Raw genomic sequence first — 24,528 nt, 5'->3', positions numbered from 1 at the left:
CAGGAAAACTTTGAACATCATCATCATGTAAAATATAGTAAAAAAAAAAGTTAAAAAAAACTTCACACTGGTTGATACAGTTATTTTTCTGACAGTTACTGTGCAGGAAATCTATCTAAATATAAAGCAGAATATGCTGGGTGCACTTTGCCAGGAGGGAGGGGGTGGGCTGCTCTATATATCCCTGCCTATGCTGAATTATTTTTGTCCCCCAGTGGGGATGTCTAAGTAAAGCATTGCAATGTGAGAACAGTCTATAGTGCAAACAACAATAAAATCAGAAATGGATTTCCACTGTCTGCGCTCATGTGACTGCAGCTTATTTATTTTTGCATTACATTACGTAGCTCATTGTGCTACTGCCTACTGAAATGTATAAATAAGCTTTTCTGGCTCGTGTGGCCAGGCGACGCTATCCATGGTACTGAAAAACAGATTTCATTCTGGGATGCTGCATTAGCATTCAAACGTTTGTTTAGTTGTGTCTGATCCTACATCACATGTGTCTGCATGAGCACAATAATGTCTGAGTGGGAAAACAACACACCATGTACCTCATGATCTTTTCTTTCTCTGCAAATCTATTAATATCATTTGAACAACTTTAAGAGTATACAGACATGGGTTTGTGCTTAATTTTATGAATAAAAATGTTTCCAAAGCAACCCCTCTCCCTTTTTTCCCCCCACAGACTGCACCCTCAGAATATGCATCGTTGTCTAGGTGGGTATACATATTTATATCTATCATATGTAATGTGTGTCCACTCACAGCCAGCTGCTGCTGTAGGCTCTTGATCTGGGCCTGGAGCGTGTCGATGTGCTGCGTCTGCCTCTTGTTGGGTGCGTTGCTGGTGTATGCCAGCTGGGACAGACCGTTCAGGGCCTGCTTCAACCGCTCCACGTCCATCAGCAACTCTGTGATCTGTGTGACAAACACACACAAACACACACACACACACACACACACACACACACACACACACACACACACACACACACACACACACACACACACACACACACACACACACACACACACACACACACACACACACACACACACACACACACACACACACACACACACACACACACACACACACACACACACACAATTATTAATGTACATCCTTTTTCCATTGCTTAAAGGGATAGTTCAACAAATCCCCATAGTTTTAGGAGTAGGTTCGTTACCTTTAATTGTCGGTGCAAGCTGTTTTTAGAACGGCGGAGCAGAGGCGTGAGCTGCTCAGAGCTACGCTACCGAGGCTCATGGGATTTCTTGGTTTCCCTCATCAAACTCATCAAATACACAATCCAACAACTCCAAAACGCTCTGGTGGACAAGTTGTGACCTGCACATTCACCACGCTATGAGATAACAGAACGTTACCAGACAGAGTTGTTTTAGAGGTAAATTCATGCAAAACCGCTGATGCGCGTTCCCATCGGGGGCAGTTTTTCGGCAAACAGTCTCTGCATTTGCCTCGAAAACAACTCTGTCTGGTAACGTTCCGTTATTATCTCATAGCATGGTGAATGTGCAGGTCACAACTTGTCCACCAGAGCCTTGTGGAGTTGTTGGATTGTGTATCTGATGAGGGAAACCAAGAAATCCCATTAGCCTCCGTAGCGTAGCTCTGAGCAGCTCACGGCTCTGCTCCGCCGTTCTAAAAATAGCTTGCACCGAGAATTAAAGGTTACAAACCTACTCCTACTACAACTTTACTAAAACCTAAAACTCTTTTTTGAATGACACTGTGGATGTAACCCATGATCATCAACCCATTTCACAGATGACTTGAAATGTTGAACTATCCCTTTAAAAAAAAAGATCGGTAAAATAGAAACAAATGTTTGAAAATATCATTCAACATTCTTTTCTTTCCAAACCAGTTACATTTAGCTCTCATCAGTCTAATTACTTGCAATAATAAAAGCATGACTTACAAAGTCTGTTTATTAGAATGTACATTATCCCACCTTCTTGTCTTTGGCCTCGGTCTGCTGAGCTGATGTCTGGATCCTCCTCTGAAGATCACAGATGGTGCTGAGCGACTCATCGTATCTCTCCTTCAGATCTCTAATTTCTCTTTCTACGCCTCGTCCCTTCTCCTGAACCGTCTCCATCTCCGTCCGGGCGTTGCTCTCGCCCTCCACTGCTTGTGTCGCCCGCCGACGCGCCTCTTCGCACTCCTCCGCCAAGCTCAGCAGCTTGTTGTTCAGGTTGGCCGTCTCCTCCTGCAGCTGCTGCTTCTCCTTGGTCAGCTGGCTCATGTGGTCTTCCTTGTAGCGGACCTCCTCCAGAGCCTGCGTGGCTCGGAGGAGCTCGGTCTGCAGGGCGGAGACGTCTTCGGCCCTCTGGGCGTTGTTCTCCTCCTCTTCCCGGAGAGCCATCTGAAGCTTGGCCACCTGGCCCTCCAGGGCCGCCTTCTCGTCGACGTGCTGCTGCAGCAGAGAGCTCTGATCCCCCTGGCGGTCTTGCAGCTCCTTCTGTAAACCGCTGACCCTCTGGGCCTCCTCCTGCTGAGCCTCTCTGGCCTTCTTGCAGTCGGCCTGTGCTTGCTGCACGGTGTCGTTGAGGGCTTTCAGCTCCGTGTCGTACGTCGCTATCCGAGTCAACTCCGATTTCAGACGCTCCTGCAGATTCTGGATCTGAGCGTTGCAAAGGCCGTTCTGGTCCTCAAGATCGGCTTTCTGGAGCGTAACCACCTTGTGCTGCTCCTCCAAGCTGACCAGCTTCTGAGTCAGCTCCTCAAATCTACCCGTGAACTCTCCCTCTACTTCCTTGTGCTTTTCGCTGGTGACTAAAGCAGCGTCCAGTCTTTGTTGAACAGATTCAACCTCCAGCTTTAGTTTCTCTTTCTCCAGCTTGTCACTTTCTCTAGCAGACGTTTCTTTGTCGTACTTCTCCTCCATTTCCAGCAGCTTGACCGTCAGCTCCTTCACCTGGGCACTGTACGAGTGTTCCTTCTCCTCGGCCGCCGTCAGTGGGATGAACTTGGACTGAATAGCCTCCTGTATGGTGTCAAGTTCTATCCTCTGGGCTTCTAACTCTTCAGTAAGCTTCACCGTTTCCTCCTGGGCCAACACGTACTTTTCTGCTGCTTCTTTTGCTCTATTCTCTGCCTCGATCACAGTAGCAGTCATAGTGTCTGTGATCGACTTGTGATCTTCTATCTTTATGTAGCTTTCCTTCATCTCCAACAAAACTTTGTCCAATTCCTCTTTCAACTTCTCATTTCCTTCTTTCACATTCTTCAGTTCCTCGCCACTTTCTTTTTCCTTGGTTTCCAACTTCGACATCTCGGCTTTAACGCTCTCTAAGGTGGAACGCAACTCCACCCTCACTTGCTCGTGCTGCTGTCTGGGAACGTACTCTCCCTCCAGGCTCTGTTTCAGAGTTTGGCTCTGTGTGGTCAGCTGCACACATTCTTTATCTCTGTCTTCACATCTCCTCTGCAACTGTTCCAGTTTCTTCATCAGATCGGCATTCTGGGACCTCAGGGTCTCAGTCTGGCTCTGGTGTCTGTCCCTGGCGGTTTGGAGACTCCTGATGTTGTCCTGCAGCGCCGTCCTCTCGGCCTGAAGCTGCTGGACTTGTCCCTCTGCTTCGCCGTGACGTTCGCTGGCTTCCACCAGCTTGTCCTTCAGCTCCTCCAAAGCTGTCACCATGTCTGTCTGAGCTTCCTCGTGCTCCCTGACGGGTACAAAGTCCGTCTCCATCCTGCTGTTGAGCTCGTCCAGTTGCTCTCGTAGTATATCTCTTTCCTCCTCGCTCTCCTCCACCTCCTGGATGAGGGCCTGGCTTTTGGCGGTGACGTCCACCAGTTTCCTTTTCAGCGAAGCGTTCTGCTCCTCCAGAGCGGCCCGTATCCTCTGCTGCTCCTCGGCTCCTCCCTGGGACGAGGGGCCGTCCAGCTTCCGGTGGAGCTCGGCCACCTCCTCCAGGACGCGGTCGTAGTCTTCCCTCAGCTCGGCCAGCTGTCGCTCCTTCTCGTCCACGGCGTTCGTCAGCAGGTTTTTCATGTTGTCGAACTTCTCCGACGGCACCACGCCTCCGTGTTTAGCGTGGGTCTCCTTCAGTTGGGTTTCCATCTCTACGACAGTCTCTGCCAGTTCGTCTCGTTCCGCCGTCAGGACTCCCACCTCTTGGGTCAGATTTTCAGCCTCAGTCGCCAACTGGTTTTCGCTGGACTTGTACTCCTCCAAGGCCTTCTCGCTCTGTTTGAGGCGATTGCGGACGCGACAGACTTCGGCTGAGGCTCCTTCGTACTTGGCCTTGACATCCAGGAGCTGCACGCGCAGTTCCTCCGTGGCCTGGCCTCCCAGGTGTTCCTTCACTGCCACTACGTGGGCCTGCAGCTGTTTGACTTTACACTCGGAGTCCAGCATCCTCTTCTGGACATCTCCCAGGGCGTCCTCCAGCTCTTTAACCTGCTGGTCGCCCTGTTTCTGGATCACGTCTCGGCTGTGAATCAGTTCTTGGCATTCTCTGTTTTTACGGTTGAGGGCAGACTGAAGTCGTGTGGTCTCCTCCTCCGCCGCCTGCTGTCTTCTCTTCACTGCCTCAAGTTCACGTCTGAGTGCGTCCACCTCACCAGAGAGGTCCCAGCCTACAGCTGCTGGACTCTTCTCTAGAGGCCTGGACAGTGAACGTGACATGGCAGGATTCTGGATGATCTGCATACAGAGGAAAAAAAAAAAGTGACATCTGAGAATATAAAATCGCTGTTTTTTCCCTCCCTTTATATAGAAATTGATTCATTCTAGGGAACGATGGAGCAAACATTTGCAATTGACATGTAACTGTTCCACATATATAAATATGTACCTGATCAGAATCCAGGCTGTGAGCTTGTTTGACCAAAACATTTTCTTTGCCTGCAAGACAACATCGAACAAACACAATGTTTAACATTTGACCAACTCATATTTTGATGATTAAATATGAAAGGACTCAAGAAATGCAATAAATCTAACCTTTAATGACAGACTGGCCACAGTAGTCCCCCTGTGAACACATACAGATACACACTCATTACAAAATGGCTCACTCTTACAATAAATCCTATTTAACTCTAAACAGAAGGTTTGAGCAGAACTCATTTTCATATTATTGAATATGCAGAGCTCAAAGTAATGCAGTTCAGTACAATGAGTCACCAGCTTTCCTACTTTCATGAAGGTTGTAATGTTCAGCTTTTTGTTGAAACTCTGTTAGAGATTTGCTGATTCATCTCTATGGTCATTTGTGAAGGATGTGGTTTGTGCTGATGTTGAGGTGTATCACATTATGCAGCTCGTGTGATGGACAAAATAAGAGAACTGCCTATCAGAGCAGGTACAGCACTACACTTCAACTCAAATGACATCCTTCAAAACGACTGTGAAGTTGTACCAACACCTCAGCACAGACTGAACTTAATCACCGTCATGAATGTGGATTGATTGTAGAATTGTTGAGATGAGTTTAGCAGGTCTGCTGGTCACTGGGTGTTTGTAAACTAACAGAACTTTACACCGTCAGACTTCAACAGACATCACACAGACATCAAGTCACTGACCAAAGTACTACGAAGCTGGACTTTGACAGTCTCCAGTCCTCGAGCCCCTTCCTCTTTCTCTTTAGTACCGAGCAACACCTTCAACTGCTCCTTCTGATCCAGTAAAAAGAAAATCACAGGGATGAGCGGGTTGATAAGTAGATAAGTTCAAATTTAAGTTAAAAGTCTAGAATTAGGGCCTCGTGGTTCTGTGTCTCCACCAACTAGTCAAGTTGCAGTTTCCATCTATGTCTATCCAGGCTAACAATAGCCTATAGTTAAGACTTGAAGGGAGTCAGTAAGAAGGTATTACATATACCTATTTCTAATTATTTAGAATATTTAGAATAGAAGTTTCTGAGTAGCTCAAATCAACAAAATCTGATCACTTCATGCTTGTGTCCACGTACGTAGATGTTTTGAAAAGGTTAAGATGTGGTGTTGCTGAGGATTAATGGATGAGCTGAGAGCGTGATGTCTCCAGCCACAACCAGTCTAGCAATATTTAACCATTTCTATGGGCTTCTTGACGTCATTTGGAATAAAGTTATCCTCCAAAGGGCTGTACGTGGCAAACTGCAGTTAATGCCAAAGCTTTTAAGGCAGTAAAGCGGTGGATGTGGGAAGATTTCAGTGGTTTGCAGAACAGTATTTCTTTGTGAGACCCAGCAGCATCTGTGTGTTAGATATTGAATAAATTTAAGAAAGTGAAAATACCTCTTTCTGAGTGTCCTCAGCAGACATTTTTTCCTGCAGATCAAAGAGAAAACACAGAGTCACTCAATTGATGGATTAAATAACTGACCATAAACCATTACAATTCTTTTTAGTGAATGTCTTTGTAGTCACGGGAATAAAAATCATGCTGTTGGCTCATATTGAGCAATCTCACTGGCTTGCCATTCTTTCTTTGAACCTTTATTCAAATCATAAAAAATCTTTTTCAATTATGTCAAAACTAAGCTTGAGAGAATAAATGATACACATACAGTATAATAAGACAACAAACAACTGAGCAGCAGCAGCAGTAGGAGTAGCAGAAAACAGAAACAAACATCTGTAATGTCTCCCTGTTAGAGATGCTTTCCCACCCTTTTCATACAACATGCAATGATGGGTAAAGCAACTGTCATCCGTAATGAATCTCAGGGTGGAGTGATGAAGTGAATCAAGGGGTTTGAGAGTGGAGGCAGAGGCATGTCTATAGATAGCATCACTATCATCTGAGACAGACAAGTAGACAGCCTGAATTACCCGCTTCCTGCTGAGCGGAGGGAAATATGCTCACTTTTCTTACAAATAGCCTTTTTTTTTTTTTGCCGTGGCTTGTAATTAATATAATTAATCTTGTCTATAAGCAATCAGTGCTAAAAGCCTGCTCTGAAAGAAAAACCTGTGATTACACATTTACTAAATCAAGTAGTGCATTTATTATCTTGGCAGAACTTGTGACTATGGTATTATTCTAAAGGAGCAGACACTCATCTCAGCATTTATTATCATATTCCTTTATATTTCACACTCAAACATCTCAGATCCACAGAAAACCTTACACACTGAAAAACAAAAACAGGAGGAACATCTCAGCAGAGTTGTTTAGCTTAGTAGCTGCTACTGTGCTGGTGTATTGTTTACCTGTGAGAGCTGTTGCTGCAGCATGTTAACCTTGTCCAGCAGTGATCTCTGCTCCTGGTGGTACTTCTTCAGACTTTCCTGCAGGGTCTCATTCTGTCTCTCCAGGTCCTGGAACACATCCACACAGACAAGATTTAAGGCTTACAAAAACACACATCTGATGACGCTTTTCTGTTTCTGGCTTTGTCCACTAGGGGGCAGCTGAGACAAGCTGTAAACACAAAGTTGTTGGCAAACTGCTACAGTATGTATCACTACATCCAGTAATGTTAATTTTGTGAAGCATAAGTTATTTCTTGAGTATAAAGAAAAATGGGCTAATGATATCTGGTTTAAATTTATTGTTCAGAACCCTATGTGACTTTGCAATTGGAAAGATCCAAGAGATCTTTATGTGCCCAGTTGAGGGCGGGGATTCTCCCTCTGGCAATAGAAGTGGGAAGGTTTAAACTCAGTACCTGAGGATGAAAGACTATGCACATTATGTAATCTAAATGTAATTGAGGATGAACTGCATTTTGTGTTTCATTGTCCGTTATATGACGAAGCCAGAACAGGCAGTTTCTGTTTCAGAAAATGCAAAATGTGAAACCTGAGTTGTTTTGGGCTGATGATGAGGTAAAGTTGGAATGGTTCTTCAGAAAAGAAGTCTTTACTAGAGCTACTTTCATAAAAAGTGCCTGGTCAAAAAGAAAAAGTGAATTATTTATGTGAACTCCATGTGGTTTTTGTTTTTGTTTTGTTTTGTCTGTGCTCTGATGATTTTGTTTGGTGCAATTGGTGCATGACACTTAAATAAATATAAATTCATTCATTCATTCATTCCAGTAGTAATGGAGCCATAGTGCATTCTTTCTTTTTCTGACGTGGTCTCCATGTTCTCCTAGCTTCACCTGCTCCAGTCTAACTGTATCTCTCTGCTGTCTGGACTGTTCATGACCTGCTCACAGCCCGTGGGCAGTGCAAACAGCTGCCTTGTCCAGGTGAAAATGACACTAGAATGCCAGGATTGAACCAAAACAAGATAGTATAATGTCTTAAAGCAGAAGTAGGGTGAATGTTTGTGTTAATATAAGTCTTAAATAGTTCTATCTTCAGACAGCAATCACTTACATAGAGCGTTTGGTCTGAAACACGGGTCTGTCAGTCACTCTGCTCTGATGGAAGCCGAGGAGAAAACTTCCCTTGTATCCTACAACCTTTATCATAAAGGGGCGGTCCTCTCTGTGTGTGCAGCCAAGGGATGCGCGTGAATGTGGTGACGTAGGGACGAGGGCGGGGACTGCTAACTCCATCGGCTGACAAGAAGTTTGCCAAAACCACCGGATCACTTACTTCTGCTTTAAAATAAATGAAAATCTAACTATTGGTGTGGGAAAAAAATAATAACTAATCACTGCTGTGTGGACAGATGCCTTGATTGGTCTTAAATGTGAGTGCAGTGAATTCACTCACTTTAAATGGTATGAGTTGCTAATTAGTTCCAGTCAAGCAGAGTCAAAGTGGCTGAAGTTAAACAGCACTTACATGTATGATCTGATCCCTTCTGTTAAGCTCAGCTGCCTCTGATCTCTCCACTGAATGCTGAGGATGACACAGGAATTTTTGTTTTACCATCTTTCCAGCGTATGACTTAACTGGTTTGCAAAGCTTATGCAACAACTCTCACTTATAACCACTAGATGGCAGCCACGCACAACTGAGCAGCAGTCTAGACTCTGAAATATGAAAAGGCTGCACAACACAGCCAGCCAGGTTGAAGAAAATGATCTGTAATGCAAAACGGCACAGCCAAAAATGCTAATAATTGGGGGTGTCTTCACAACACAGGCTTCAGAAAGTATTGGCGAATGATGGACAGATAGGATTCTCACAAATTAATGACTTTGGGATGTAAACAACACTGACCGTTGTCACATTTTGAACTGTAACTGAAATGTAATATCATTGCTGTTCTCATCATGCCACACATAAACATGGAAGTCCTTTAAAATATGTAAAGGAGAGATGGAGAACAGCTTCTCTTCACTATATGTGACATTTAATGGAGGGTTACCTGTCGCTTCCACTGTTCCATCTTTGCAGCCTCTTTATCTGCGATGAAACCAGAACACAACAAATTCAGTTTCTTTCCTTTCATATGTTATCAAGATGGGACAAAGTGGTTTGTTTACAGAGCAGCGTCTCAAGGTCAGGGAAGGTAATACACAGAAGAAAGACAAAAACAAATAATCTATCAGGAAAATATGCAAATTAGGAAATAAGAATGAACTCTAAGAGACTAATGCACGTAAGACTAGAAAATAAAAGCAGTCTATAACAGTGGGGATGGGGATATTATGTTAATACATATTGGCAGCTTTAAGAGGATTTTATAAAATACAAGAGTTTGTTTCACACTAGGAGGTGGGCATCGAGTTTGAATTTCAGATGCTGTTATTCTTTCTTCACTGGCAAGGCAAAGGCAAGGCATCTATATTTACATTTCATACTAAGGCAACTCAATGTGCCTTAGCTAAAGACAAAACATTTGAAAAGAACAGCATCATTGGTCTGATCAGTCTCTGTTTCTTTGTTTGGTTGATGTTCTGTCTCAGGTGATGCTTTGCCACCTACCTCTGTTGACTTTGTCGATGTAATTCCTGACCATTGCGACGAGCTCTGGGTTCTTGCTGAGGCGAGCGTAGTGAAAGGCATCGTGACCCAAACCGTCGATGGCCTTCACATCAACACCGCTTTTCAGCAACACCTCCACCGCGTCCTTACAGCCGTACTCGCAGCCCAGAATCAGCGCCGTCCTGACGACGACAACAAAGTCACAAACATGAACCAACTTGCTATGTTTCCACTGTATTATTGATATGATTGATGCAAAGAACTGAAATATACAAAAAATAATAATAATTCTGTGAGCATTTTTATAACTGTTGCAGATTTTTTGTCCTTTGTAATTGATTCTTTGCTTTGTGTTACAAATGAATAATAAAAAACACAAAAAGTAAGTGAGGAGACCTTGTATTATACTGTCATTTTGTAAATTCATGAAACAAAACACATGGATTTTGTAACTGAACTGCATGTGCCTTGTTAGCTAGACATGCACACTAAATCTTTTCTATTTTACATCATATATTCAGGTACACTTCACAATATACAGCAGCATTTTGTCTCTGTTGTAATGGTAAGTTGTAAGGGTGAATTCCAATTCCTATTCCTACGCGCACGCCCGTGAAGTGCTAGTACTGTCCCGATTCTCAGAATGTTAAGTTGAGGGACAAGTTTTAGGGCTGTATAGCCTCAATATTGAGATTCTCCGACACCATCCTTGGGAGCAAGGACTACCCAGAATGCAGTATTTTCTTTGTTATAAATATTAAGAAAACCATTGTATCATCTTAGTTGAGGTCCATTTTATTGATTATTTACCTCATTGTTGAATAACATTTATTTTTTATTTTACGATCTTTTGTCAATAGCCGGTCGGTGCGGACAAGCCATGTTACTATGGTTTAGTTACAAAATGGTCATTTTTCTCCGTGGTAATGTAGTTGTTCAGTTGTTTTATCAAGATACAGCCTACGTAAAATGTTTGCACCGATAATGTTCAGGGTGAATTGTTTTAGATCCCACTCACCCTGCACACTCTGCCTTCCAGCTGCTCCCCTCTGGGAGACGCTTCAGGACAATTCCCCCCAAAACAACCCACTTCAGAAACAGTTTCATCCCCACTGCAATAAATATCTTGAACTCTGTGCACTGTGGAACAAGCATGACCCTATAAGTTGTGATTGTATGTTTGTCTATACATGTTATATGTTTGGAACCTGTACCAATAAGCTGTACTGGAAGCAAATTCCACCAGCCTGGCTGTGTGGTCATTAAAAGAATCAATCAATCAAGATGACCAGGCTAATTGAGAAAGGGAAGAGTGCCCTGCACAGCACAGATTAGATCCTCACATTGGTGCCAGTGGTGTCAGGAAAGGAGTCCATGGAGAAAGGAAGGAGTTCAGGCTTATGGCCTGATGAAGCCCACTAGGTGAAATGGGTTGCTTAACTTTTAAAACAATAAATCAATATTTAAGTGACCACATTGTGTGCGGTGGAACTCCTTCCTTTCTCCATGACCAGGCTAACGTCATCTCCCGTAGCAGCAGAGTTATCTAACCATATTTACAGCTGGGGTTTACCTTTCAATAAGCCGTGGTATGCAGTGACTTTCAGATGAATATATTTGTGGTTGCGGTATTTATACAGATTATTTGTTTGAATATCAACTTATAACTAACTCAACTAACCTATAGGCTACAAAAAATAACTAATAACCAAAGTAATAACTGACAGACAGTCCACAACAATTTCAAAAACATGGACCTGATGGACCCGTCGATGATAGCTGCGTTTGTGGCTTATGATTAAACTGGCAGGGTTAACAGTGCAAATATAAAAAAAATAAAATAAACTATTGTCAAACCCTCCACAGTCTGAAGATGTATCTGCATTTAAGGGGTGTCATAAAATAGCCCTGAACACTTGGTTTTGAGGGCTACTAAGATTAAGGGTTGAGGCTTGAGGGTTAAGATAGGAACTGGAATTCACCCTAAGTCACCAAGAGGGACGACGTCTCTTACTTGTTTTGTTTGTCCCGTACAGTGATATCAGCCCCTCGCTCCAACAGCAGCTGACAGATGCGTGAATGACACATCTGGGTTGCAAGCACCAGAGGTGTCCTGCCGTCCTGGATCAAAACCAGAGACACATATGTCAAGAAAAACCACACAAAGCCCAGAATGACCCACAATTACAGAGCCCTGACTCAAGCAGCCCAAGTTAAGATTTAGCGAATCCCATTGTGTGTTGCTCTGGCTGTCCCTACATGCAGTTAATGGCTGCCACTAAAAAGGCACTAGCCTTTAAGGAGCAAGCTGATTGATATGCTTTTCTACAATGACAACTAAACACCAGAAAAATGGAGAAGAAAAATCGTAGACAAGGCCATTACAACACATTGTGTGTGAAATCGAGTGCAATATTAATTCTCACAAAATCACTGGCATTCACAGAGGCCCCACTGTCACAGAGGAGTTTCACGCTGGATGAGCAGCCTGCCATGACTGTGGAGAGAAAGAGTGGAAACGACAGCAATCATTTCATCCCATTTAACACTGAGAAAATGTCAATGTCAGCCTGAGTTTATATGTTGGAAAGTGCAGTAAGGCCAAACAAATTCTGCCTTTAAATAAAAAAAACGAAACATTTTGTTATTCTTGTCAACAGTTTGTATTATTAGTAGTTTTGCCTGGTAATATTTTCTATTAGAAGAGTAAAGTTAAGTAGGTCCTTATGAAAGAAAAGTGAAACAGTAGAGCTGGGACTAGAGTAAAATAGCTGCTGTAGTAGAGTGATGTCAGTGCTACAGTGGATTCTGTGGTAGAGTGCAGTGGACTGTCAGTCAGTCAGTTTTAGATGATTACATTTAGTTGAGTCAGTACAGTAATATAATCAATAATAGTGTAGAATCAGCACTATACTATAGTTGCTACCAGACTACAGTAGAGTCAGCGCTATGGCAGAGTAGAAGCAGGACTAGAGTCAGTACTGGAGCACAGTCAGTGGTGTCAGTCTGTACTGCAGTGAAGTCTGTGGTAGAGTAGAATCTCACCAGCATCATGTAGAGCTGTTCTTCCCTGTAGGTCCACATTCCCAACTGGACAGTTGTGCTGTAAAATAGCATAAACAGATGTGTTATAATGTATATTTAAAAGTACAGTTGTGCTCAAAAGTTGACTTACCCTGGCAGAATTTGTAAAATGCTGGAAATACATTTCAGAAAATATAATTGATGATGCAACAAAAATTATCTTATTCAGAGTTAGTGGCTGGGCGAAGCCATTTATTATCACAAGACTGTATTTGATCTTTTTGAATCCTAATGATAAGTACAAACACCAAAATGTCCCTGATCAAAAGTTCTACCCTGATAATAAACACACAGACTGACACAGACACAGACTGGTTTAAATGGTTACTCAGGGGAACCGTCCACACCTGGAACTTGGTTGTTTGTAGTCGGTGTCTGTGTATAAAAAGTCAATGAGATTCTGGGCTCTTGACAAACACCTGCACATTTCATCCATTGCTGCACTTTGCTGGATTCTGAGCCGTGGGGGAAGCAAAGAACTGTGAAAAGTCCTGAGGGAGGAGGTTGTTTAACTTTATAAAACAGAAAGAGGATATAAAAAGATTTCCAAAGATTTGAGAAAGCCAATCAGCAGTGTTCAAGCTCTCATAAAAGTGGAAATTGAGGTTTCTGTTGATACCAAGCCACAGTCTGGTACCATCAGAAAGAGTCTAACAGTTTAATTTGAATCCCATAAAAAAAAAAGAGAAACTTGTTTTGCCTGATCACTCATGATTAACTTAAAGACTTTACAAAATCTTTCTTTCTTTCTTTTTCCTTTATTTGTTCGAGAGGGACAGTGTACATTAATGAACATTTTAAAAAGATAAAATGTAAATGCACCCAATTACAGCCAATAGGCTAATTTCTTCCATGGTATGTAAACTTATGAGCACAACTGTATACATTTATAATAATTAAATATTGTTATCAACATCCGATCCATAAAACACGTTTCACAATGGTTTTCTCCCCACTGCTTTAATTATGACGTAGTGTTGTACCTGTACAAGGCAACATCTCCAAATAAGTTATTTCCAACCGTTGCTACGGCAGCAGGCGGGTCATATTAGGCTAAGTGGTGCTGTGCTGATATGCATGTGACACATCTCCACAGTCTTTCAGCTGGTTGGACGGCGGCTGACTGCAGCACGGTGGTGATGAGGGCCTGCTATGAAAGCCTTGAGGACTCAATGCTAACAGGGGCCTGATGTTGCTGGGTAAAGCTTTGCCAGTGAGCTCAGGGCCCCCCACTAAAAAAACCCAACTCTCTCTAGCAACAAGGGCCAAAAATGAGCCGCACGCTCAAATGACAAAGCTTAGGGAGGTGGAGGCGGGAGAGCAGCAATGGGAGCTGACAGTAGAGCATGAAGGGGGGGGGGGGTGGGGGATACCCTATACCTTGAGAGTAGAGGCAGTAGAGGGGGAGGGGGGGAGGGGGGTATTGGCGTCCAGCTGCTATGTCTGGTGCGATGACGGCACCAAGATTAGATTGCAGGTTTGCAGTGGGGAAGGCTTGTCAACACCGCTGACAACCGCCTGCCAACAGCCTCCACCTCCGTCAGATCAGCGCCAAGCCAGATACTGGGAGGGGGGTGAGGGGGAGGAGGGGGCTACAACGCTATGAGAGCACAATATTGAAGAGGTAGCCCCCTCATTGTAAACACATAAATCCTCAAGTGGAGCAGGGTGACTCAACAGGGCCCACTGTTGACCGATGCAGAGTGGGCTATAATTATTTAAAGGAGCTGAGAGGGAAAGTGAGTGGCCGGTGACTGAGGGGCTGCTCATACAGCAACAACAACTGAATGAAAAACAAAACTGAAAACCAACCGAAGTATGAGATATTATCTTGTATTCTGGTATGTTTTGTCACAGCGGGGAATGTGTGTGTGAAAGACAATTGCTGTTTACCTGCAGGAGTTTTTGCACACAGAGAGAATGTCCGTTTCTTGAAGACAGATGAAGAGCGTTTTTACCTAAAAACAAAACAAAACAAAAAAATATATATACATCAATCTGGTGTTTGCATCTATGCGATGCTCAATCCTCACTACACAGTATGTTTGACTGTACTGCTGCTTTAGTGATCATCTTTGACTGTTGACAAGAAAAGCAGAGTACAGAGAAATCATGACACTCAAGGACAACAAGTTAAGATCCTAATTAGTGGGCAATTAGTGTAGCAAAGCTGGATATAATGATCCAGTGTTAACTGTATAGAGAGTATGTACAGAACAGGATTACATCATCAATTGCAATAGATCACCATGGGAAATTATTCCATGATACAATGCCTTTCATTTACTGTTAAGAAGCAGCTTTCATTTTACCAATACTGGATTATGCTGCTGTGAGTCTGGGTGCTCCTCTCAATATATGACTGCAGATTTGTTCCTGGCCATTCCTTTAGGCCCCTTTTTATTGATTTTTCCCCCAGTTTTATAAGACCCACATTTTTATATATATATAAGGTTAAGCAGTTGAAATCAAATGAGCAAGAAACTGCCCAAGGTAAAATAAAAAAAACATTTAGGTCGCAATCACAATCACTGAAATGTAAATTTAATGGACAATTCTTTCAGGGATTACCGATATTATATTTAATAAGAGATTTGCACATTTCCTACAGCAACATTACTAATTTAAGCCATAAAACAAGTAAATGCAAACCATTCCTACAGGCTACACAACCACGGTTAATGACTTGCAAACTCTTGTGTTGGAACAAACTGTTAAAGGTCTCTCTGATGCCGTATAGCAGAGGTCAATGGACAGGACTAACTCTTCTATAACAGAGAGAATCCTCAGACAGAAGCAGAGTCAGGACACATGTACCTTCAGTTGGATTGAGAAGAGAGAGGTAGGAGACTAGGAAGCGCTGTATATACTGCTGTGTTACTGCTAAAATATTATCAATAACCACAGCAGCAATGACAGCATTGCTAGTAAAAACAACAAAAGGTTTCATAAATAGCTTTTCTTATTGTAGCGTTTTCAGTCCCATTAGTTTAGAAGACATGTCATTACTGCAACAAGAGTGTGGAGTTTCATTTGCTGCTTCCATCCTTCTTCTTTTCAGAAAATAGGAATGGCTCTCTATTTCTCACCATTTAGCCATTATTATTATTCCTTATTCTAACTTATGCTGCCATAAAGAGGGAAATGAACACATTTGCTGCCAAGCTGCACTCTTTGTAGTACATTGACAGAAATAGCCTGCTAATCAAACCAATTTTCTCCCCAACACATCCTCTTCTCCTTCATTGTGCTCGTGTGCAACGTGCCTCGGCACAAAGTACCTTAACCTGCCTTAACCAAGTGTATTTGGAGAAGCTGTAGTACTGGCGTTGATGACGGTGAGATAGAGGAGCAGCGTGGTTTGTTTTCAATCATAGCAAGAGAAACACACCAAATCAAGACACAAACACACAATTTAGGTTATTTCAACCAATGCCACTCTAACTAACCCCAAACCCTTAGGTTTCTCTTTGGAACATTGAGGGCATTTGTGTACGGTTTTCCTAAAGTATAGTCCTTTAGTAACATGGTGACGTTTCACCGGTAAAAGCATTTTCCTACATCAGGATATGCAAGTTTTTTTATACCATACACTTAAAGGGATAGTTCAACATTTTGGCAAATTCGCCTATTGCCATAATCCCTACAGTTATAGGAGTAGGTTCATTACCTTTAATTATCGGTGCATGTTGTTTGGAGATCCACGAGCCAGAGACCCAAGCTGTTCAGCTAACAAAATGATGGTGCAGGTCCCCTGTCCCTCATCAGACTCATCAAACACACAATCCAACAACTCCAAAACATTCTCTTGGAGAAGTTGTGACCTGCACATTTGCCACGCTATGAAATAATCATGTATAATTATGTAACATTACGACACATGAAGCAAATACTCTACTTGCACTTTTGAAATCACACCAGCCGTGTCTGAAATTAATATTTGCCTCGAAAACAACTCTGTCTCGTAATTATTATCTCATAGCGTGGTGAATGTGCAGGTCACAACTAGGGCTGGGTATCGTTTGCATTTTCATCGATTCCGATTCCTATTTCGATTCCGATTCTTTTTGATTACCGATTCCGATACCAATATTAATTAGAAAGTAAATAAATATAGTATGTTTTTGTATAACGTTACTAGGGCTGCCTCCAAATAGTCGACCAAGCAAAAATCACTGACTGACCAAAATTTAATTGGTCGCAGGAAAACAACAACAACATTTGGAGCAGTGTCTTGTCAAAATTAAGTCAAAATCAATATGACTGAACAGTATAAAGGCTATAGGGCTTTTAATTTGAAGGGCCAGATACAGGAAGTCGTGACACTCACTCGCTGTCAGTTTTTTTGTTGTTGTTGTTGTTGTTGTGGTTACACGGCACGGCAGGTCTCTCTCTTTTTCTTTTTTTTCAAAAGCGATTTTGCCGACGTTGTCGTTGTGTTTTCGGGTTATTAGCGATTACCGGGTGCTGCCGTTCCCCGGTCCCGTCCCACAGCGCGCACCGGCGGTCAGTCTCACAGTGTCACGGAGCAGAGACATGATAGTCCCCGCTGCAGTCAGAGACGCCGCAGACCCCCCACCCCCACCGTCTTCCTTCCGTGATTAGCGGGAGAAATTACCGACTGGGGGATGACCCCCACCCTCCCGTCCTGTGCTCGCGTGTGGTGTGTGTGTGTGAGTGACTGCCAGGAACCGAAATAAAGAATCGAAATGCGCATTTTTAAACGGTTGTCGGATCTTGGGATTTCGGTTCCGGTTCCAAAATTGGAACCGGCTCTCGGTACCCAGCCCTAGTCACAACTTGTCCACCAGAGCGTTTTGGAGTTGTTAGATTGTGTATTTGATGAGTTTGATGAGGGACAGGGGACCTGTACCATTGAGTTCACTGAGCAGCTCACATCTCTGCCCTCCAGATCTCAAAACAACATGCACCGATAATTAAAGGTAATTAACCTACGGCTATGACTTTAGGCATTATGGCAATAGGTGAATTTTCCAAAATGTTGAACTATCCCTTTAAGATTAGGATCTGCAAGTTAGGAGGTTTCTATGATATGGCCACAAGCTATTGCTTTGATCCAGCCTCAACTCACCGGTGGCATCAGTGGCAGTGACATCAACGTTGTGTCCCAGGATGATATTGAGGCAGTCTAGGTGTCCCCGTGTTGCAGCCAAGTGAAACCTGGAGAAGAGGGAGACGCATGGAGAACATGAAAAAGATATGGAGTGGGGAGATGGCAAAGTGTAGACGGTACAGAGTTGTGAAGGGCAAGTGAGAACGTGATAGGGTGTAAAGAGAAGGGGGTGAGGGTGTAACTGGAGGACAAGTTGAGAGAGAGCAAGAAGCTGCCTGGCTCCTGGCTATCAGTCAGATCAGCAATCTCAGAGTACATAACAAGAAAGCTCAGGGCATGCAGTGACTCCAAGGCAACCAAGAGCCACACACATCATTTTCCTACAGTTTCAGCTTCCTACTGTTTTATAATGAGAGCATCAAATTCTAAAATTAATTCAGAGATCACCTGCAAATAAAACTGCACCAATAGTCCGGCTCTTTAATTAGTAGTTGTCAGTGAAGGCACCAGCTTTGGGACTATTTAAACTTAAAAGGGATAATCGTTTCCAGAACAAGTAGGAAAGTCAATCTGCTAATGAGGATTGTATGACTCCATTAAGAGCTACTAAATTAACCTTGAAATGTCATTCTTTTGTCAATTTTGTATTCATGTTTAATTGCCACAAAGTTGGCATATCCCCTTGTTCACTGCCTGCTCAATTAAGCAGATTCTCACTGCATGTGTTTGCCAACATGTCTTTAATCATCACTTTTTGAGTGGAAACATTCCTGCTGCTCTTCTCTGATTTAACTCACAGCAGCACTGCCGCCACCAGCCCTCACCGTCTGCAAAGCACTTGTGTGTAAACCTATCTCAGTACCGTCGGCCATCGGGCCACATGAACCTGTTTATACACTAACCCTGAGGTATCTGCCAAGGAGACAGCTAGGCTGTCACCTCAACACTGGTGTGGGTATTAAAAGCCGTGTTGATGGTCAGGAGATGCTGGTTCTCTGGGGAGCAGAGGAAGGTCCTGATCTCTGAGGGTCAACAGCAGACAGGAAGTAGACTGCAGTTATTCAACTTAGGGGGACATAATGACAGGAATCGTCAAGTTCATGAGGCACAGCACTCAGGAAACTGAGAGAATGCTTCTGCAAAGAGCCAAAAATACCATCTGAGACCAGTCTCCCAAAGTGGACTCGGACATTGGACCCCACTGTGAGATTTTACTGGTTCAGCAGATTTCCCTATAAATAAGGAATGGCAATTGTTTTGTTCCAGAACTCATACATTTGCAGCAACAGTGTGACTGTCCAACAAATCCAATAAAAAACTGCTAAAATGTCCCACGCTGCCCCAAGACACAAAGAGTTTATTCTATGGACACACACTTGCTTACCCGTGAATGTGGGGGGACTAATGGTTCTGGCTTTAAGGGAGCACATTTAGCTATGTCATTTCATCTTCACACCTGCTCCTGTGGCAGCTTTCAGGTTGACAGTCCACAGGATACGGTTGCTATTTTCAGTGGACAGGGAAGAGTAAACCAGAGACTATGTGCTGGTAGCTGAACCATATATTACATATACACACCACACTGCCAGCTTTGCAACGACAGAGAATGCAGGTTGATCTACCTAAACGCAGCCGTACTTATTATTCAATGACAAACCGGCACTGGTTGACTATAAAATCAACACATCATGTTACATATCTGGGGTTTTTTTTTTTATGGAAAAGGGGTCATGCTTTTGCCACTGGGTCTGACCCAAAACAAAAGTGAACCACAATGGCAACTCAGCAAATCTGCTTATAGTTCACTGGGCCACACACAGACCAACATGTGTCTGTGGCATTCAGGCCCTGTGCAAAAGCCAGCACAGGAATGCTGAATGGCAATCCCTTGTAATCATGGACCTCTGTGGGGAAACTAATTACAAACTGTGGCTCTGATATATAATTTGGGGGTGCTCTGGATTACCCTCGCCACGTTGGGCTAATGAATCCAGCTCTTGCTGCTCTATTGCGGCTTCCAACTGAGTAAACAGTTTACATCTCTGCCGCGGTATTATCTGGCTCCCAGAGAGACGAGCCCACCCGTCACACCTGCGGTAGTGATAGCTAACTGACGAGGGCTTAGCAGCCAAACAAGTGGGACTGACGGCGCGCCACTAGAGACCTGCAGCCTCAGGCCGGCTCCGACTAAAGATACTGCTGCGCGCCCATTGTTTGTCAGGATTAGCAGCAATTAATTGTGCGATCGAGTGTCTTAAGAATAAACATGACAAGCTGTGAGTTTGACAGTTGGACCTGTGTGATGTTCAGGTTGATCTTAAAACAACAGACTGAGGATATGCCGCCTTTGACTTTGTCGACTAGTTTGTCTCTGATGTGTGTTTCCTAAATACTTGACAGTGTTTGATATTTATTTTATCATGGTGGAAAATTCAACAGCTGACAGCTCTATCCATCCCATCCTAATCGTCCAACACCGTGATTGAACTTGTTGTCATTATCCAAGTGGTGTGGTGGTATACCAGCATACTGATGAAGCTCTGACAGAGAAACTCAACTCACACAACACAAATGCATTCTCCATCCTGTAAAGACCAAAAGGTCGGCAAACAAAGGCCTGAATGCAAAGGATTGTGGGGATTAATGTGCTTTCTTTAAAGCTATGCTCATATGTTTGTTATCTATGGGTGAATCATTTTCAAAACAAGATGACACACACACACACCATACTTTAGGATTCAGCACGTCATGATTGCATGCACGTAGCACGCTCTTTTGTTTTTCAGGAGGTCCAATAATCCAACACCAAGATGCTGAACAGTGGGTTACTACTCTACTCTCTATAGAATGTGCAGCAGCGACGGAGCAAGTTTGACAGACGCAACTGGGGTTTACATCATACATCATCATATACTCCCCTCAACCTCGATTAAAAAAACGGTTCCCTGGTTGTTACGCTGAGGCTGATCAGTGTCGACAATCACTGGGCTGTGCAAAAGAATTTCACACGCTCCTGAAAATCCTCAGCACCTTTGCTTCAGGCATCTGCTGCTCCACGCTTTTATGTTTTAACAAAGCCTTTTTCAACCAGTGACTTCTTCATATATCTGGGTGCTGTTGGATTCTGGGTAAAATCCAGGAAGAAAATATACTTTCAAAAGGCTGCCCACCTTGCATTTGGTCTGACTCAATCTTTTCTTCACTTTCCCTTTAATGAAACCATACGAAAAGTGTTAAAAGACAAAAAATAGGGGTGTTGAGGCCACAGTCCTCACTGCAGGCGGCCCCGGTTCGAATCCCGCATCGGGCAGCCCTTTCCTGCATGTCATTCCCCCTCTCTGCCTCCCCACTTCCTGTCTCTCTCTTGACTATGCTATCAATTAAAGGCAATAAAAAAAGAGACAAAAATTAAACTAAACCTGAGGTTCCCGCTGAAAAATGAGATAAGGTCCTTCAAGATGTCAACTCATCCTGATAATGGTCTGCAGCTGGACCTAAATGCATTGCTTGGTTTTGCAAGCACCACAGTGGACCTGATCCGAATTTGCAGGGAGTCATTTCCTGTGGAGTCTGTAAAAACAGCCTTTGGCCTGAGTGGTCAAGCCGGCAGTGGCCACAAACATTCTTTACACCGACTCCCACACTGACCTCCAGTCGGTTGCACACGGAAATGGAAATTTCTGGATATAAAAATGGACACATAATAATGTGCAACTGAAATGCCTTTCATAAGCAACGCGGCTAGATGGAGATTTAATGGAAAAATGTCCACCAGGGTCATCAGAGCCATGGGAAATTGGGAGGACCTGGGAGGACTTCATCCAGTCATGTTATAAAAAGGAGGTAAGAGGTGAAACTATTCTGAGTAAGTGTGACCTAATTGTGAAGGAATTCCCATCTACATGTGCTTTATCTGAAAAAACAGGGTCAGGAGCATGCTGAGGGGAGGGCTCTGCAATGTTTGGTATTTGTGATGCACAGCTCTTTTGGATTCCCAAATATTCCAACATGCAGGGTAGTTGGTAAGACTAAGTATGCCCACAAACTGGACATGAATGTATTTGTGTGTAGGTTTATGTTTGTTTGTGTATTTGTGAATGAATGTTTATGTTTGTGTGTGTCTACTCACGCAGAACGTCCCTCCACATCCAGCTTGGTGGGGATGATGCCCTTCTTGCCAAGAACAGCAGCCACTTTATCCACCTCGCCACGTTCCACCGCCTTCATCAGACGGTCATCATACTTGTTCCAGTCTGTGTTCTGACAATGACAACGGTGAATTATCAGTCATAGGGCACATATAACAGTACTTACTAAAAACAAATAGAGAGACATGCCCATAATTTGGTTTCCATTCTTCAGCTCTAAACTATAAAGAGCACAATGTCCATTTCTGACACAAAAACAACAACAACAGACAAAAGGCAAAATGTCATTTCTCTTCAGTACTTTCACTAAACGAGAACAGAGTTAACAGAAGTAAGGCTTCTGGGCAGAACATTTAATTGGGTAAAAGCTGAAATGACATGATGAAAACTTTGGCTAAGAATCAATTATTGAGTCATCAAATAGATCCACCACAGAAATAATTGTGACTTCAGCCTCAAGAAGAATTTCTTCAGCACCATAATTACTTTGTTTGCAGCCCTCAGGTAGTTCAACGAGTAATTCAAGAATAAGAACAGAAGGAACAGTAATGATAAAAATAGCTTTTGACGACAAACTGGCAAAGAATACCTACAAAGTGCATGGAGGTGCATTTTAGCCAGCGGCTCATCTTGGGTGAGTGGAGCTGGTCCTTGCACCGTGCTACTGAAAAGGTTGCCACGGTTCCGGTTTTACAAAAACACAAAGTGAGAAAAAAAAAACAAAGCGTATAAAAAAATCCTCTCAGTCTCTCAATGCACTCAACCAGTGAGTACAAGAAGACAAAGACGATGACAGTCTATTCTGCAGTGGCTCAGCCTCTGGAGTTTCCCTCATTTGAGGCAGAGAAGTTCAGCCGGCAGGATTCGTCTCAGCATTCCTGTGCTGCTCAGTGGATCTGCCCGTAAGTTCATCACTGCACAGCAGCTTGGTGGAGGGTTGGATAGGAGGGAGGAGAAGGAGGAAGGAGTGGAGGTGGAGAAGCAGAAGGGCCAGCCCTGCCAGCCCTGGGACCTGCCCCGGCTGGCAACTGCAACTCCTCCTCTGGGTAAAAGTCAGCTCAGCCTGGCTACCTCCGACCTCCCCTGACTGTCTCCTCCTCTGTCCTCGTCTTCACCCTCCAAACGTCTTATTTAACAAAGTTCTTCTTTTGTTTTGATGATCGTCTTCCTCTCTGGACTGTTTTGAAATCTGCTTGTTTACGGAGCGGCGGCTGCAGAGCCTCTGCCTCCTCTCTCTGCTGTTAGCGCTCTCCGGCGTCTTCACCCCTCCAAATGGCAAGGTCAGTCAGGCTCAGTGGGGTAAATATGTGAGCTCTCCCAGGTTTAAAATATCACCCCCTCCCTGGTAAACAGCGCTGGTGCAGACAGCCCTGTAGACTGGTTACCTCTTTATTTTTTGACCCCCCAACCTTTCTGTAGTGACTGATAGGAAGACAGGGGCTAAGAATACATTCTGGACATGCCTGCACCATGAGTAATGACGATAGTGTCCATCACCACTGCCAGCATGAAACAAGGCCAGCCAAAAAGACCTTGCTTACATTGCCACCCCCCACACCCCCCCACCTCCACCACCATGCTCCCTGCTTGCCTCCCATCTGAAAATATTAATGTCAGAGGGGGATTATGGTTTGCACATTTGAAGTGGTGTTGGCACTGACCCTCACAGGACACTACAGGGGCCAAAGCTGCCGTCAACTCATCCATCTAAAGTAGAGTGGTGTGGCTCCAAAGCCCCCCCCCACCCCCCCACCCCGATCCCAGCTGCACAGTGGCGAGGTTAGATGTCAGATGTTTTGCAGCCAGCTGTCTGAGACTGCAACCCCACAGCTACAAGTGGTGGAAAAAAGTTTTCTGACAGCCTTAACATTTTACACAATTCCCCGCACATGTATGCAGATCAGGAGGCTGACATTTCTTGCTGAAGAAACCCTTGGACGTCCAGATCTTGGTTTGTCTTCCAAACTGTTGGTTGGTCTGTACCTCTGCAGAGGCAGCTGGACCCTCCCGGCTGAGAATCTGGATCTTCAGGCCTGTTTCCTGCATTATGTTCCTTGTTTTAGCCATTTTTGTCTCTGAAGAACTTTCAAATGTGCTGGCTTTATATAGACAACAAGCACGACAACAAAATCTATGTCCTTTAATAAAAAGCATAACCTGATCATTAGTGGATCACTGGTACCAAAATGACCCAGTACTCTAAATGTATTTTTATGGAACCAATCCAATCCATTTCTTTTAGTACAGTCACAGTCAAAATACTAAACAAATCCTAAAAAAGGCAACTAAAAACTTGGTAACACTTTATTTGACGCCTATTTCTATAACACATTATAACCATACTAATGAGTTAGAATGCAGTTATAGCACAACTATTGTTATGAACACTCATAAATGATCATAATGCCTTATAACAATAATCA

General features: G+C 43.6%; 1 protein-coding gene across 4 annotated transcripts in view; it reads right to left on the bottom strand.

The window, feature by feature from the left end:
* The window catches only part of uacab (uveal autoantigen with coiled-coil domains and ankyrin repeats b), a 62,977-nt gene that overhangs the window by 5,100 nt on the left and 33,349 nt on the right, over positions 1-24,528 (bottom strand). The window contains exons 1-17 of one of the 4 annotated variants that reach the window (XM_083997469.1): positions 22,699-22,837; positions 22,087-22,217; positions 17,976-18,064; positions 14,777-14,841; positions 12,845-12,902; positions 12,226-12,296; positions 11,814-11,920; positions 9,800-9,981; positions 9,240-9,277; positions 8,711-8,767; positions 7,184-7,291; positions 6,266-6,298; positions 5,570-5,662; positions 4,986-5,016; positions 4,837-4,886; positions 1,986-4,685; positions 772-924 (exon numbers count right to left, since the gene is read on the bottom strand). In XM_083997469.1, coding sequence (XP_083853595.1) covers positions 772-924; positions 1,986-4,685; positions 4,837-4,886; positions 4,986-5,016; positions 5,570-5,662; positions 6,266-6,298; positions 7,184-7,291; positions 8,711-8,767; positions 9,240-9,277; positions 9,800-9,981; positions 11,814-11,920; positions 12,226-12,296; positions 12,845-12,902; positions 14,777-14,841; positions 17,976-18,064; positions 22,087-22,217; positions 22,699-22,734 — 4,002 coding nt within the window. In that variant the 5' untranslated portion in view covers positions 22,735-22,837. Of the gene's footprint in view, positions 1-771; positions 925-1,985; positions 4,686-4,836; positions 4,887-4,985; positions 5,017-5,569; positions 5,663-6,265; positions 6,299-7,183; positions 7,292-8,710; positions 8,768-9,239; positions 9,278-9,799; positions 9,982-11,813; positions 11,921-12,225; positions 12,297-12,844; positions 12,903-14,776; positions 14,842-17,975; positions 18,065-22,086; positions 22,218-22,698; positions 22,838-24,528 lie in introns of those variants that run through there. The other 3 variants (XM_083997468.1, XM_083997471.1, XM_083997470.1) reach the window with 3 other exon arrangements.

This window comes from Trachurus trachurus, assembly GCF_905171665.1.
Source record: "Trachurus trachurus genome assembly, chromosome: 3".
In the NCBI taxonomy this organism is placed as follows: Eukaryota; Metazoa; Chordata; class Actinopteri; order Carangiformes; family Carangidae; genus Trachurus; species Trachurus trachurus.
This window is presented reverse-complemented; position numbering and strand designations above follow the sequence as displayed.